The sequence below is a fragment of the Terrapene carolina genome, unplaced genomic scaffold (genome assembly GCF_002925995.2).
Source record: "Terrapene carolina triunguis isolate 2854851 unplaced genomic scaffold, T_m_triunguis-2.0 Scaffold67, whole genome shotgun sequence".
NCBI lineage: Eukaryota > Metazoa > Chordata > Testudines > Emydidae > Terrapene > Terrapene triunguis.
In genome coordinates, this window is record NW_020664418.1 from 18,746,345 (window position 1) to 18,763,175 (window position 16,831).

The 16,831-nt window shown below is 37.4% G+C and overlaps 1 protein-coding gene across 7 annotated transcripts in view; it reads right to left on the reverse strand.

Annotated features, from left to right (window-relative positions):
- Positions 1 to 1,107: 1,107 nt before the first annotated feature.
- TPM1 (tropomyosin 1) overlaps positions 1,108 to 16,831 on the reverse strand; it is a 23,159-nt gene continuing 7,435 nt past the window's right edge. The window contains exons 3-10 of one of the 7 annotated variants that reach the window (XM_024199751.3): positions 14,380 to 14,513; positions 12,871 to 12,988; positions 12,050 to 12,120; positions 11,710 to 11,785; positions 10,557 to 10,619; positions 10,197 to 10,266; positions 8,813 to 8,891; positions 5,821 to 7,165 (exon numbers count right to left, since the gene is read on the reverse strand). In XM_024199751.3, the coding sequence (XP_024055519.1) occupies positions 7,162 to 7,165; positions 8,813 to 8,891; positions 10,197 to 10,266; positions 10,557 to 10,619; positions 11,710 to 11,785; positions 12,050 to 12,120; positions 12,871 to 12,988; positions 14,380 to 14,513 (615 nt within the window). In that variant the 3' untranslated portion in view covers positions 5,821 to 7,161. The other 6 variants (XM_024199748.3, XM_024199753.3, XM_024199750.3 and 3 more) reach the window with 6 other exon arrangements.

The following is a 16,831-nucleotide window of genomic DNA, read 5'->3' on the forward strand; positions in this document are numbered from 1 at the left end:
AGTTTCTTAGTTTCCATCAATTGCCCAGGATCCAGTAGTACAAACCTTTGGATGATCTGAAAGCATCTTTTTAACTTGCTCCCATTCCACTACCCTGGCTGCTGGGAGAAAGGATGGGGAGCGTACCCCCTCTCTCCCAGCAACCAAGGTGTGTGCGTAGCAAAAAAAAAAAGGGGATGAGACATAATAGTCACCAATCTAGACCCATCCCCATTTTTTCAAGTTTTCCAGTGACAGAGCAAGCAATTAAAATGAGCAGGCAATTAAAATAAAGACAAATACACATTTAAAATCCAGCTGCTGAAACTGTGAGGGGGAAGGAAAAGAATAGCTCATTCAGAATGGGCTTGACCACAGAACTTTCAAAGAATTACTACCCCAAGTACATTAACATGTAAGATGCACAAATATGCTATGGTGGGATTTTAAGATGTGCTCACTGTTGGGAGTTTTGTCACTGACTTCACCGAGAACAGAATTAGGCCAAGGCCTTTTGAAAATCATATCCACCAGTACAGAGAGATGGGCCTGAGTTGTAAAACTGGATCAGAGTGTGAGGATACACGTCTTTACTGCCCAGTTAACTACTTGACTGCGAAATAATGTTCAAACTATACAGAATGGTATATTAGCAGCTGGCAAGACATGCTAACTCAAGTTGTAGCCTATATCCCAAGGAGCCAGACAACTCGAGTTAAAAGCACCACCATTCTCGAAATAAAGATTTGGACAGACTCAAGTTAGGGACAATATTTGAGTTATGATTTGATTTAACTCTGCAGTGAAGACAAGTCCTGAGTGTGTTTGGATTGGGAGGTTTGGTTCTGACCAATCTTTAAGAATATACACACACAACAATAATTAAAAATTAAGAGCACATTATTATAGCACAAATAGTTTTTTTTTTAGAAGTTTTTAACTATTGTGACCCTCTAGCAATAGGGCAAACAAAATGTAATATGTTATTCATTTTGGCATTGTTTTCACTTTACTTTTAGAGAAGATGGAAAGCCAGCTTGTCAATATATTTTATCCCGATGAGCCATATTCATGCTTTAAATAGACAAAAAGCTGAAAATTAAAAATATAAATCACAGGACAGCAAAATTTTAAAAAATGTCCTAAAATGTGCGTTTTATTTCATATCATTATACAACGTTTACATACAGGTATACTTTTAAAACTGCTCAATATGTGTGTAAAATAAAGTGAGGCAAATACCAATTTATAAATTCCCCCCAATTCCACACAAATAAAATACATTTTAAAACAATCTCCCAAATTTGTTTTCTCCAGAATTTACTTAAATCTTTCATTTCAACATGAAAAATACAATGGAATGGATACTCAAGTTGAAATGCTGACCTACACATTTGTAATGAGCTGCAAGTATACAAGCTAAAAACCAAAAAGTCTTAAATATTGTTTGTGGCTTACAAATCCTTGGTTTTATTGAATTAGCACAGCTCAATAAAACTCAGATAAAATAAATTACCATGCTGGACTAACTTCTGAATTGTACAATATCAAACAAAAGACCACAGCTGTACCTTTTGTTGAAAGTAGCACCAGTCCACACCTGATTTGTCTCTCCAACATTAACTGTCCTGTTAAATATATAGCTGGCACTTGAGGTGGTATTCTTTCTGAAACATCAAAGATGCCTGGACAGACTAAGCATACTGGTGTTGCTGAACTCTCTACAAAGTGTAGGCAACATTATATTGGGAAATGGCACATTGAAACCATAATAGAATAGTTCAACCTGCATATGGCTTGCCCATTTTGGTGTTTCCCTGACCCCTGCCTAGTATTTAGCAGATGTTCCTGTGACTGTGGTGAAACTAAAATAAAAACATGTTTAAGGGGTTTCATGGCAAGCAGGTGTAAAAACAAAGAAATATATATGTGGTTGCAGCTAAGGAGGTTTTCACATGTTGTTTAACTCCAGTAAAGTTTGATCCAGCATCTGATGCATACTAAGGTTTTCTTCTTTGGCATGGGCCACTTTCTCTGTTATGGGATTAGAAAATCAAAATGTGAATAGCAGCTCTTTGGACACATCAATTTTCTTTACATGAAGGCATGCAATCATCACTTATAATGGAGGGGTTTATTATGATAAGTAGTGTACATGCTCATAAATACCAATGTTCCCAGCCAAGACAACTAGGGAATGGTCCAAACTAACAAAATGAACTGCAAGTGATGCAAGTTTTGAACTGTTCTGCAGCTGTATATGTTAAAAACAACACATTGCCAAAAATAGACTCGATTTTTGTAAATTCCAGATGCCATGTGCTGTGGAAATGGGGAGTTTTAAACTTTTTTTAATGAACAGGGTAACAATAAATGACAGAATTTGTTAATCTGTATTCTAGGTAGTTCCACACTTTTGAAGTCACATTATAATTCAGAACTTGCAGAGAATGAGAACAAAAGAACCAAAAACTGAAATTAACAAGTTATATCCACTGTTAAATAAAATAACAGCAGTTTTATTGGCAGTTAGTAGTTTTATGTTGCATGCACACTTTTTTTTCTAGAACAGTCATTTAACATTCTTACGTGATACAGTATGTGAGCACAATGTTCTGGAGCTACATGCTACCAGAAGCCAGTAAAACCGACTTTATTCTGATGCAAGCATACCTCTAAACTGACCAGGTATTTCCAAAAGGAGTTCCTATTTCAGGACTGCTTTTATTCAAATGCAAGCCAGTTTTATTGTAATTCAAAACAGTGCATTACATTTCCAGATACAAAATAGCTGGGAATATATTTTATTTTGGTTTTGAAACCTGAATCTTGGCTAATATTTTTCTTCCCCTAGTTACCAGTAAAATTCCAGTTTGTGACATCAGCTGAAAAGGATTATGATCTCTCTACAAAGAGGGGGGTTCGTTTTTAAAATATCATCAGCCACCTACTGTAACTGGTATTGAAGTGGAAAGAAACTATTGCACAGGCAAAGAAAGAATTTGTGGCTGCTCCAAGATACTACGGGAGCCTTATCAGAAGTGTTACTTCTTCCACTTGCACTTCTTTCCCCAAGAGTGAATTGAGAATTTCATCCATTAATTTACAGCCGTTACAACATCTTGGAAATCAATTTATAGGTTTCTTGCATATTTCTACCTTGACTCATTCATTCTTGAGGAACTTCAGAGTAAGTTTGTTTAGACACAACTAAGTTTATTCACACTAAAGCTTAATCCTCATTCAATGCCAACTTTAGTTCATTAGTTAGGCGACTGTTTTGCTCAAGTTGCTGGTAGAGTTGGTCTGTACAGTCAGCAAGCAGGTTAGAAGAAAAAGAGAGGCAGAATGAACAAAGATTAGACAGAGAAACAGGAGAGCAAGAGTTAATAAAGAAACTAGTCACACCACAGACAGTTCAGTAACTAGTTACACATTGAGAGAAATTCTTTACCTTAGGAATCCCTTTATATTCTAGTTCTCTGATGACTAAATACCTACTCCAAAGCTCAAGAAACAGTTTACAGTCTATAAAGGATTTCTCTAAGACCCTTTTTGTGGAGTAGGCTTGTGAGTCAGGAAAACAGGAAGAAAAATGGGACAATTGCTACAGTATCCTCAGTGAAGCCACATGGAACAAACTTCCTAGCTTAAATTCACATACACGAGCAATGTACATAGGGTTTACTTGTTTTATGAATGCCATGACTCCTTACAAATGTAGAAGAGATGGCAGAATCGTATTCAATACTAGCTGACTAAAAGCAATAGTATAATGAGCCCTTACTGCAGCAGAAACGCATTAGTCAACAGCATACTATTTCTTGGCTCAATTCAAGTCACACTGAAATCACTGGAGCTTTTCCACTGAGTCTCCCATTGGAGTTTTACCATTAAGTTCAACAGGAATTTGCTCAAGCCCCACATACTTCACTGCATGTTCCCTTTATTGCGCAATTTGGTAGCTGAAATGGTACTTTAGGAAAAGAACGTGTATTTCTCAGCAATTGAAATAGGGAGATTTTGAGGCCTTTAAACTGGAATAAAAAAAACTCACAAGTGCCCCTTTGACAGCTTTCACAAAAGACACCTTTCGTGTTATAGATGAAATGATAGCATGCAAATTCACAGATGAATGTGTTGCTTGAGTACAGCAAACTAGTAAAGGACCATCAACAGAGTTCATTTTAAGACTGGACAAAACATCCACAGCTACAGTATTTAGAGACTAAATCTAGAAAGGACTATTCCATGAAGTTCCATTCAGTTTCCCTTTCATTTTTTGTGTGTATTTTTCTTAAAAGCCTGTCTGTGAATTCTGAGACAGGTCTACACAGGTTTCTGAACATCCTTACTCCACAACTTATTCAATTGTGGGGAACCATCCATTTTGCTTCTTTTACCCTTCTTGATAGCTGCAACGGCAGTGCTTTCCCCCTAGAAGATAGGTGTCTAGCACCTCACAAAGATGGCAAGACCTTGCAATGAATTAGTTTGTAGGATGCACTTGTGTAATCAGACGCAATCACCAATTGCTCCTCCTGAGAACCCAGGCTCCACTGACCAGGAGAGTAAGGTCAGAGGATATACCAGAACACTACCACCAGACTGCCTCAATTTCCTTCTTTTACTTTTTCTTTTCCCATTCAATGTTTTATATTAACATACACTTGGAAACTGTATCCAAACCTAGATGTAGTTAAGCTTCCATTTTGAATGCCAAAATGTATTTAGCAGTTATACAAACAATACTGTGTTACAATTTGAATGAAAATCTGAATGTTTACCTGCATCAGTCAAAACTAAAGTTATATAAATCATTGAAGTAAGGATTCCCAATCTTTCTGTGTGCCCAAATTGAGACTAGTCCTAAAATAACTAGCCACACTTGGAAATGTTGATCTTGTGCTTAATTCACTAACTTTTAAATTTATACATTAAAAAGGGAAAAAGCCAAATAGGGGCTTTTAACCTTGATAACTAGTGGATTTAAATTAGAAAAAGAAAAAAAAAAGAAAAACCACTGGTAAACCCATAGTCAAATTTAAAAATGAATATGTTTATAATCTGAACAATCTTCACAATCATAGCAACTATCTGGTTAGACTCTACTGAAGTTACAATAAATAAATAAACAAACCCATTGTGTTCCCTCCACAGCTGGTTCCAGAGCTTTTTCTAATAAGCAGTAACGTGAGTGAACAAACAGATATACTGAGCTGACATGATGGCATGAGCCGAAGTTATTAAAGAAAAGGGGAAGAGGTAATTTCCAATTCTATTAAAAAAACGAGGGGAGTGAGGAGTAATTACCAAATGTGAAGAAACAGCAGGGAGGGATGAAGGAAGTATTTTCAAGCCTCATGGAGAATTGCAACTAATGGCAGGTTTTAAAATATATAAATGGAAAAGCTCTACACGAGGTTACTTGATGGTATCTTTTAAACTGGAATGAGACATAGCCAAATTAAAAAGCTTTCAGTTTGGTAGCCGTGTTAGTCTATCAGCAAAAACAACGAGGAGTCCTTGTGGCCCCTTAGAGACTAACAAATTTATTTGTGCATAAGCTTTTGTGGGCTAGAACCTACTTCATCAGATGCATGGAGTGATTAAGTGGGTTCTAACCCACAAAAGCTCATTCCCAAATAAATTTGTTAGTCTCTAAGGTGCCACAAGGACTCCTCATTGTTTTTCCAAATTAAAAAGTTACTGTTCTACAACTTTAAAATGGAGCACCCTCAAATTCAAGCTCAAGTACATTGGCCAGAGCTTATTAACATTTTGAGCATTAGAACTTTAGCAACAAAATCAAATGAAAGGAATAATTAGTAGTCAGTTCAGTTTAAATTGATATTCACTTTAATGTAAAGCTATTTAAAAAAAAAGGACTTTTTCCATTGTGAAGGAAATGAAGGTAAAATAGGTACAATGAACATAAGTCCTCCTGAAGCAGCATTAAGGCTTAGTTATACATTACAGTAGGAGAGCAAGAAACCTCAATATTTAGTGTTTTGTATTTAAAAGGAACACTGTCAGGTCAATCTGAACCCATCATTTAGGTTTTGTCAGACAAAATTTTACAAAACCTGAGATCAATGGAAAGATTTTAATTATACAGGACAATGACACAATTTTTTTTGTTCAGATTTAAAAACATTCCCCTGAAGTTTCTGCAACTGGAACTTGCAGCTTTGTGCTAGCACAATCTGTGAAACTGACTAAGAATGAAAGTGAAACTATTGCATTTTCATCTCCCCAGGGAAATGTAAAAGGTAAACTTACAGTACCCTATGGTGATAGATAAATCAATTTTTAAAATTCTATAACCCATATTGTTAATGAACACAGATAAGGTCATTTGGTTATCTTATTTTGGAAAGAAAAAAAAAAAAACATAGGATTTTTCACCTGACACTATCCTTTTAAAAGTTATTTTACTAGAAGTTAAACAACAAACTTATATAATGCAGGAAGTCTTCCAGGTCAAGACTTCAAGCTAGTAGGAAATTTTGGACTCTCTAGAAAAATGCAACTGTCAAGCGCGTAAGGACCAAACTGTACTCTCAGCTATGTTCCCACGACCGAATAACCCCAGTGGGAGCTGTGTCCTTGCAGATTTTGGCCTAACAATAAGACTAAAAAAACCACTAAACTCTAAGAAAAAGTCATATCATCTGAATTTTAATTTGAGAGAAAATGAGGATTGCGTTACAAAAGCGACCAATTGATAGCCAAGAGTATCATTATTATGCCACAGACTGGTATTTTTCATTTTGAAATTCTGCATTGTTGATATTCTGGCAAGATGTTTGCTGGGGTCAGTGAGGAGGGGGAGGAAGGGGCAGCAGAAAAAGAAAAAAGAAAATCAAAAATAAATCCTTAATGGCAAAAAAAAGCAGATTTTTAATTTGATTAATAGTTGAAATGATAATTTAAATAAATAAAAGGCAAAGGAATAGCAAAAGGGATACATCTTACACAGTGGGATGTTTATTTTACATCGAAAGAAGTAGAGTTTCTGTACAATAGAAGGCACGAAGAGAGCAATGTCCTGAGTCAGGATGCTAAAAGGAAAGAATGAGCTGGAGGACAGGACAATGAACCCGTGAAACATCCAAGAGCTTGGAAAGGTGGTTTATCCAGCTTGAGGAAGATATCTTTGGAGAGGTGAAGCAAAGACATTTATCTGCATGAAGATAAAAGGTGGGAAATAAAAGTGGCATAATGGAAAGAATTCAGAAAGCAGCAGCAATAGCACAGTGGAAGCAAACATGCCAAGATGAATACTAGTGAAATATCACACCACACCTCCTTTTGGAACACTATAGCAATGCCTCCGTTTAAATATCTATAGAGAAATGTCTTTATAGTTGAGAGTCAATGCCTGATTATCATTCCATTTGTTAAACTCCACTTACAAAAAAAAGTTACCTATAATTCAAAGTTAATTACAGAAATGCAGTTATAGTTATGAAATCTTCAAAGTCTATGGTGTTGTCTCAGATTTTAAGCCTACTTTCAAATTGGAAATCTCCCAAATTTCAATTATGCTACAATTGTTAGCGAGAAGATTTTGCATGCAAGGCACTGCACGTTGTTCTCTGTAAATGGAGATAAAGCTGTTACAGTCCTACAAACTGTTTATAAGGATATTAGTGTGATAAATCACTGTGTGGAACTGTATTTCTGGGCTTAGAATCAAAACGTACAAAACAGATAATATTAGACCACAACCAAGGAGTTCCAACACTGGGAAGTTAGGGGGAAAAAAATATCATAATTTGTATATTTAGGGATGCTTTAAAAACAAAATTAGGCAGAGGGAAAACATGTAAAACCTTCAAAACATGCAAAAAAACTTGTGGCTCTAACCAAAGGCTAAAATGTGTTGAACTCTGAAACTGAAGTGTAGAAATTGAAAGTAACACCTGCAGATAGGTGTGCTTTAGACAGAGCCACAAGTGTTCAGGGTTTTCTGATCTCAGTTTTAAAAAAATTAGTGCACATGAGAGTAATCAGTATGGGGAGGGGAGAGAGAATGTAAAGGTTTCAGCATAGCTGACTTCTGTTCAATGTCTTCAAAGCACGCAAGAAAATTCAGTCTGCTTGAAACAACACTATACCAACCAAACAAGACATTGGTCGCTCAGACCCTATGTATCTTGCAATTTTACCACTTTTTATTTTTTCTCTCAAAGTAAAAACGTCTGCCTTTTTACTCAAGCCAATACTCTATACTTTCCACCGCTTTTTCTCTCAAACTACTTTCTTTCACCGCTAACAAATATTTGAAGGTTTATTTTTCAAATGCTCTTCACAGAAACAACCCACATCCCAACAGCTGTCACTTCTATTTTTAAAAATGGTCTTAAAGAGGTAATCACTATGATAAAATGAAAAACATTCTCTGTAGAAAGTACTCTCTGTATGGCATATAAGGAGACTCTTATCTTTTGGCAACTTCAAAATGATGAGCATTGTAGAAATTCTTGAACAGAAGTGAACTCAGAAGTGGAAAGTAAAAGAACAACCAAAGGGAAATGAGCCAGATAACTGCAAGGGAAAGCGGGTTCATGGATACAAAACAAATGGGTAAAAGTGAGTTGATTAAGCCAGCCTTGCAAAATTGTCAGAAAATTTACCAGGCCAGGCACAATACTTGTCCACCCTTTAGCATGATGAAGAAAATACTAATGATGCTTTAACACCCGATCACACCCATTCAACGTATTCCTCCCCCTAAAGAGTGAGCAAGTATAATTTTGCAAGGCTGCAACTAAACAATCAAGAGGGTAGAGAAGCAGGTGCAGGCACAGATTGAGAGGACATTTACATGGAAGTCATATCATTGAGAGCGTGGTCCAGCTCCTCGCTGATTGCTTTGTACTTCAGTTTCTGAGAATATAACTCATCTAATATTCACCAGGAAAGGCAGAGGTGAAAGGAAATGGAGAATGATCAGGTGATGGAAGGTGAAGGTGGTGGCATGGGACACCATCCGGAAACAGCATCAAAAAAGGGGAACAGTGCACAGAAGGAAGTGGTGTGGCAGGCAGAGAACAAAACAAACAATATATAAATTAGGAAGGAATACAAATGGTGAACAGCTTTATGTGAAAAGTCAATTAAAATTACTGCATCATCAGTAAGCCAAGCTGAGATATAGATAAAGCCAAAGAAAATAAAGTGTGCAACGAAAAAATAATTCCCATTTCCCTAAACTGTATTTAACTTGCATTATACAAGTTATCAAGGTACACACAATGACTTACAAGCCAGCAGCAGAGGGAAGAGGCTTGAAAATGGTGCTTAGGGAGAACCAGGTATCTCACTTCTGCCTTTAAAAGAGGTTTTGGGTTTTTTATGATGTCATAGCCTCAGGCTTTTCCCGAGGGTTAGTTCTTCCCAAGCATCTTATTTTTCTTTTCTTTTCTTTTCTTTTAACTGAGAAAGTGACCATAAATTCTCTGCAGCTGGCTGGCTCTTTTATAACCTTTAAAGACCTCTTGCACAAGTCAGCTTCCTATATCAAGCAATTAAACTTCTTACAATACTGAAAAAGTTAACACAATTTTAGGAGTAAATCTCATATAGCTTAACCTTTAATTATAAAGCACTACTGAATTCTATTCTCAAGATAAAAGAGAATTCTATTATCTTTACTGCAATTCTGATAGATTTAAAAGCAAACTTTGTGAGGTTAAATAGGCTGTGCTCCTGAATGTGTATACAATCCATTAACTTCACTGAAAATAGCAGCTGTTCTATGTCATGAAATAGTTGCCCTGACCTGCACTTATCTCAGTCATAAATGAAATTAACTCAATATTCCTTATTCCTAATTATAACAAACAACATACTACTTGTTGCTGATATTTTAAAGTAATTAAACTAGCATATTAATAACATTTACCATCTGATCATTTTCCTTATCTAAATATCCAAGTAGAAGAGTATCAAAGAACAAGAAACAGGCAAGAGCAAAACACTGTCCAGCTAAAAAGTTTAATTAAGTGACTAATAAATTTGGATTGGAAAACACTTCATTAATTTAGGGTCTTATCCTGCCCATTTTAGTTATGTGAGTAGTCCCACTTATTTGCATGGGACTAGGCACATGGAATAAAGATTTGTAGGATTGGGCACTAGATGAAGCCCATGGGTGAATATCAGCTTTCTATTCTGCAGGAAGTGTGAAAAATAAAGCACAATCATACCTTCTAAGTCGTCGATGCTCTTCTCCAGCTTGGTTACTGACCTCTCAGCAAATTCAGCACGGGTCTCAGCCTGGAGTTAAAAAGACACACAAGGTCAAACGCTATACAAACGACATTAGGAAACTGTCATGATATTTACAAATACAAAGGCAACAATGAGTATGAGAAAAAAATTTCTGTTCAATGACAGAATAATAGGAAATAGGTGTAAAATCATAATCATCCTCCAATATTGTCTAATGCGCTATAGCTTTGATGCTGGCACCTAACATTATGCTATTTTCCACACTGAAAAGTTAATTTCACATTAATCAGAGCAGTATCATAAAATCCATTAATACAGGATTGTTCTAATTTTACCTCCTTCAGTTTGTCAGTCAGGATCTTAATCTCCTCTTCATATTTGTCTTCCTTCTGTGAGTACTGTAATTAGAAAGAGCATCAGATGTCAGACCAAATATTCTCTATATGAAAATACAACATGTATGACAATATTACATTGTAATGATAACCATATACTAGTTCTAGTTATGGAAGTACTTTAGTTTATCTTTCAAGACATAATGGTCTTGCTCTCATTTATTAGAAGGGCCACATTTTGCCCAAGTTGCAGAGTGGTAACTCAGGCAGCATTTGGTACTATAATTTTAAGGTAGGAAGACAAGTTGGAAAAAATTAAATATCTTAGCACACAAATTGCATTTTATAGCTATAAATATAAAGTTTAAAGTAACACTGATGGATAATTAAGGTTATGCATATTTAAATATAATTGATTATGTACTTGAATTAATGTCAGATTTCTGGCAATGGCCAGAAAGTATCTAAGTAACAAATCTAAATATTTCCATTTACCAAAAGCCTTATTGAAATACGGTGTAAACATTTAAGGACAATGCATAAAAATCCAGGCCACTGGCGTTATAAGGCTCTAGCCTACCTTCTCAGCCTGAGCCTCCAGCGACTTCAGGTTGTTGGTCACAGTTTTCAACTCCTCTTCAAGCTCAGCACATTTGCTATTATTTTGGAACAGAGGCAGGAAAGGGGGCAGGTGGGAGATCAGTCAAGCAAAAGAAATAGGAAAAAAAGGGGGGAGAAAGATTGAGAAAAATGAAAACTGAATTACAGAGTAAAAGAACGGCCTAAAAAGCAGCTGAATCCATCACAAATTGAAAGCAATTCATTACAATGCCAGAATTCTCTTTAAAAAACAAAAACAAACCCCATTACAAACAAGTTACCTACAGCACCGGGCTTACTTGGAAGTACTGACAGACCCTTTAAATATGAGATAGTTCAGCTTCTTTTTGGCTGCCAAAAGATCAGTTGTAAAGGTTAAATAAATAAAATAAAATAAAATAAAAAAGACCAAAGAAAGCCACCAAAGCAAGATGCAAAGAGAGTAAAGAGTGCAGTGAAGGTTCATTCATCATTACTGAGTGAACTAACAGCTATGAAAGCTCAAAGACTTGGGTTGCAGTTAAACCTGAAAACTGTATATTAGTATCAGTACCTTATCCTCTGCAGCCATTAATGCTTTCAAGGTTTGATCCATTATTCTTAATTGTTCTTCCAGCTGTCGGACTTGGCTGTTAGTGAACACATGAAATGCACAAAAGCCATTCACAAAATCAGTGTGCAGGTAGGGCATGCAGTGACAAAAAACACACGCACACACATATACCTACACACCTGTTTACTTTGGTGTTTAACATTTATCTCAATCGTTACAGTAAATGAGCAAAACATAGCTTTGAGCTGAACACAAAGAAGTGTACTGCCAACATCTCATGCAAGTATCGTCACTGTCTCGCAGCATCTCACACACCTCTCTGGGAAGTCACAGCACTTACCCTTCTGAGAGTTCAGCACGTTCCTCAGCACGCTCCAGATCGCTCTCAATGATCACCAGCTTACGAGCCACCTAGAGTAAGGCAAATAAAACAAACAAACAAACAAAATCACACATTATTGTACACTATATCCTAGTGCAGCCAAAGCCTTGGATAATATCTCTCACTATAATTGTCTACGTACAGGGATAATACACTTCTCCTGGAATTACTGATTCAAGGAAATCTCCTGGCTGCACTAGACCCTTGTTACTCATATGGGCCTGACTGCATCGTCTGACCAGGATTTTCATGTCCCCTAACTCCCATTCACCAACGTGACAGTTTAAAAATAAGTTTTTCTTTTTATAGCCTCTCTGAAGACAGCAGTGATCCTTCTCAGCCATTTTGGAGCAATCATAGCGACGCACCAGCATCTTGGTATGTGAGGTCATGATATCACATACCAGGATGATGGACAGGCCAACATGTATTTCATCCTGTCTGTGCTATTATTGTCCATTTTTGTCTGCCATTTTATCAAATATGGTTCTGTGCAGTGGGCTACTCTCTGCTAAGGAATGAGCACAGATCTCCACTCATACTGTGCAGTGGAATCTGAGTATGGATCAGATCTCCAGCAGACAAATCACAGTTTTGGCTCTCGAGGCACTCAGGAGCCTATTTCTCATATCAATCCTTCGTGGGTTCGTGGGAACAGTGCTGCTCTCTTATCGACAGGGATGCTTGTGACCTTTTGTACTTCTAAGGCAAAGAAAAGAGAAAAGCTGTAGTCAAAGCCTGTAAGGCCTCAGCTCTTCGATTTGCACTCAGGAACTGACCTCTTCATACTTGCGGTCAGCCTCCTCAGCAATGTGCTTGGCCTCTTTAAGCTGGATCTCCTGGATTTCCATTTTCTCCTCGTCCTTCTGGGCTCTGTTCTCAATGACCTTCATTCCTCTGAAAGTCAGGAAAAACAGGAAATACTAGGCTTAGTGCTTCCTAGTTTATCTCCAATCCCTACACCATTTGGAGTGCATCTTTCTATGACAACAGACTTAGATGGATGCAGCATGTCAGAGAGGTTGTTTTATTTTACAGACTGTGAGGCAAAACTTCTCAGGTCTAGTCCTGGCTCCCTGTGTGCTTCCACGTAGGAAGCTGAGAAGAAACTGGTGGTATCTGAATTAAACAAGAGTGGTTTGTTATGCTACTTGCACAACTCAGCATTGCATGAAAGTTTGCAATCAGCAGCCTGACCACATTTTTCTTCAATTCAGTGAAAGTGCTCCCTCACCCAAAGGTGAATGACAAAAGGAACTTGCTTTTGATGTCCTAAGAAAGTGACTAAGGACAATATGTAGCTTAAGCCTCAACTCTCTGGCACTGCATGTTCAAATCCCTGCTGGATATTTTTCTGAGGTAGATAAATAGAGTTCTTTGTGATCTGCTGTATCTGGACCTTAGGACCTAATATCCTTTCTGATCCGCACAAACAAAACATTTAGCATTTTTTCAAGAGCCAGGATTTGCCCCAGTTTGCTAGACCAAAATTCCCTTCCCCAACTGTTGTGCAATGTGCTGTGTCTGTCAAATGCTTCCCACCTCAAAAGGTGGCTGCATGATGAATAATGGTGTAGAGTGAGTCTCGAAAACGTTTAGCGACCTTTCCAGATGAAAGGCACTATTATGGGTATTAAATATAATTTTACAAGCCTACAGGTGGGATTTTCAAAAGCACTTAGTCCTTGGGCTCCTAATTCACTTAAGTGTTTTTGAAAACCCTAACTCAAATCCCTATTTGGACCGACTGTTTCTCTCCCCTTCCTTGGCCACGAAAGCACAAAACTGCATTAATGCACAAACCATATGAACAGGCAGAGTAGCAGTCTCTTCAAAGGTTTGCTTGTTTCTGGGTGGGCTTTTCAGTTGGATGCTCAGGAGAGATGCAGTCTACAGTCTCCCATCAGGAGACTGAGTGTGCAACACCACCACAGAACTCCTGACCCAAGATACAAAAGTCTTGGGGTTGGATTAACCTGGGTCTCCCAAGAGGTAGCACAACACATCAAAAGCCAAAGCACCAAGCCTAATGGTCACAGGATATCTGTAAAGAGTTATCTCAAAACCTGACATAAACAAGGACTAAAGCCTGCACGTTTAACACGTCCCTCCAGACAAATTTTAACTAACTGAAGTCTACACATGCAAAGGCACAGCAGATTACATCCAATCACAAGATATAGAAAGGTGGTTAATTTATTTTTATTCACCCCACATCTGGACAATACTTGGCTTGTCATAAAGATAGCTTGCTGCTCAAATGAGAACATGAATTAGGCCATACCCACCTTTCACTCTCATCTGCTGCCTTCTCAGCCTCTTCCAGCTTCTGCAGAGCAGTTGACAAACGCTCCTGAGCACGATCCAACTCTTCTTCAACCAGCTGGATACGTCTGTTCAGAGAAGCTACATCGCTCTCAGCCTAAGTAGAAGCAATAAAGAAAATGAATCCATAATACAACCTGAGTCTTCTTTTGTAAAGGACCATTTAGATGGTTTTAGAACAACAGTTGGAAGAATGTAGTAAAAGAGAACACAAGTCTAACTGGTTAAGTGGCCAACAGATATTTTTTTATCTCTCTACAGATGCGCATGCACACACTCACTTGTACTCTCTCTCTCCTACTCCTTCATTAAATTGTGTAGTTATCTCATAATGGAGGACAACTGATCGATCTTTCACCTTATATGAAATACCTAAATACTGTACAATGTGCACTAAGAAACTCAAGTGTTCTGTGAGTAATGTTTATTTTTTGGTTACTAGGTATTCAGCTTGCACATATCCTCAGATTACAGAGATGAGAATCTTTACTTAAACATTAAGCAATGTCAAAATTACGTTTTTCCCATTTTACCCAGAACAACATATAGGAATATAAAGGGTCCTATATCTTGAATCTGTATGTGGGAACTTGCCCTTATTTTAACAACAGAAGTTGTATGAATATTTCCTTGATCTTAAGAAAGATCGGAAGCAGCAACTCTATGACAAGGCATAGAGGAAACACCCAAAATTACAATACATGGGTGAGGGTATTTGCAAATATCCAGCTCACAAAGAGTGAATAGAACATTAAAAAAACCCAAAAGAAGAAAACACGGAGTGTTGGATACTAATGAGATTTGTTCACGTGAGGGAATACAAGGCTGAAAAACGAGAGTCTAGCCTATGTTACTTTAACACAGGAATCCTGGCCTCACCAACTCTCACAACCCATTTGGTTACATATTTTAATAATGCTATCTGCATATTACCCTCAGCTTTGCTTTACTTGCATTAGATATGTGCTTAATCTTCTGTGTAACATTTACACCAAGACTATGCGGCTCTTATCTTTACAAGCTTTCACTTCTGACATTTTCCAAGCTACATTTGTTCTAGTCACAGAGTAAGTACTGTGACAGCATTTTGTAAACAACTCCCTTATTAAGCCTCTCTGTTTCTTTCCAAAGGATATGAAGAGCAGTAGTGTTTAGAATAAAGGGTCACTATTTTAAAAGGAAAATTACTTCCAGGAATACAAATGACTTTTAATGTACTGAAAACTATTTCAACATTTATTAACTTTGCTCTAACAAGAAAGTGTGATTATGGTGCCTGCCATCACATCTAATCAGGCCTGGCTCCAGGCACCAGCTTGCCAAGCAGGTGCTTCGGGCAGCCACTCCGGAGAGGGGCGGCACGTCCAAGTATTCGGTGGCAATTCGGCGGACAGTCCCTCACTCCCACTCGGAGCGAAGGACTCCTGCCGAATTGCCGCCGCAGATCGCGATCGCGGCTTTTTTTTTTTTTTTTTTTTTTTTTGTGCCGCTTGGGGCTGCAAAAACCCTGGAGCCGGCCCTGGATCTAATTGAAACTATACATTTATTTCATGGCAAAGGTACAAGTCAGTGCCTTTTTGCAATTAAAGTTTTTTTAGGATCCATCATTTACAATCATAACAACAACAACAACATTTGTATTACAGTAGTGTCTAGGAATGCTTGTCATGGACCGGGACCACATTGTGCAAGGTGTAAATGAGGATAGCTTACATACTGGATAGCATCTATCCTTTGATACACAACTGCCACTAGAATGAATGAAATTATGCACACACAACAAGGGCACAAATCAGTAATCTATTTGAAGTCAATGGGAGCATTGACAGTAAGACTAGGGCAAAAAAAAAAAAAATCCCTAAGTGTCAGTATTACCTCCAATTTTATTCTTTCACTAGCCACAAACTACAGAACTCAGAACTCTTATTTAAGAGCAGAGGTTTTATGAAAAGCACTTGGATATTTTAACTTGAAAAGTACAACTTTTTATGGGGGAAGGGGTTTGCAAATGTTAGTCTAAAAACACCTTGGGAAAGTGGCAATATTACAAGTTAACAATTATGTTAAAACTATTCTTAATGTGATAAGAGCATACAACATACTTAGGAAACACAGGATGATTAAAGTTCAAGTTCTTACTTCCTGTTCTACAAGCAGTAACTCACCAAGGGTTTACCAACTAGCCTTATAAGGCCTATGTTATTCTGCTGCAGAGCAGGACTTCTGTCCTTATATGGTAAGGAAAGGAAAAAAATTACTGATGACATGGAGGGGCACTCCCATGGCTAATAGATAAACACAACCTTTCGCACTGGTGCTAGAGCATTTACTATATACTGCATTCTTTTACAGTGAGAGATGACATGAATAATATACTATTGTGTGTTAATTGTTCAGTGTAAAGAAGATTTTGTT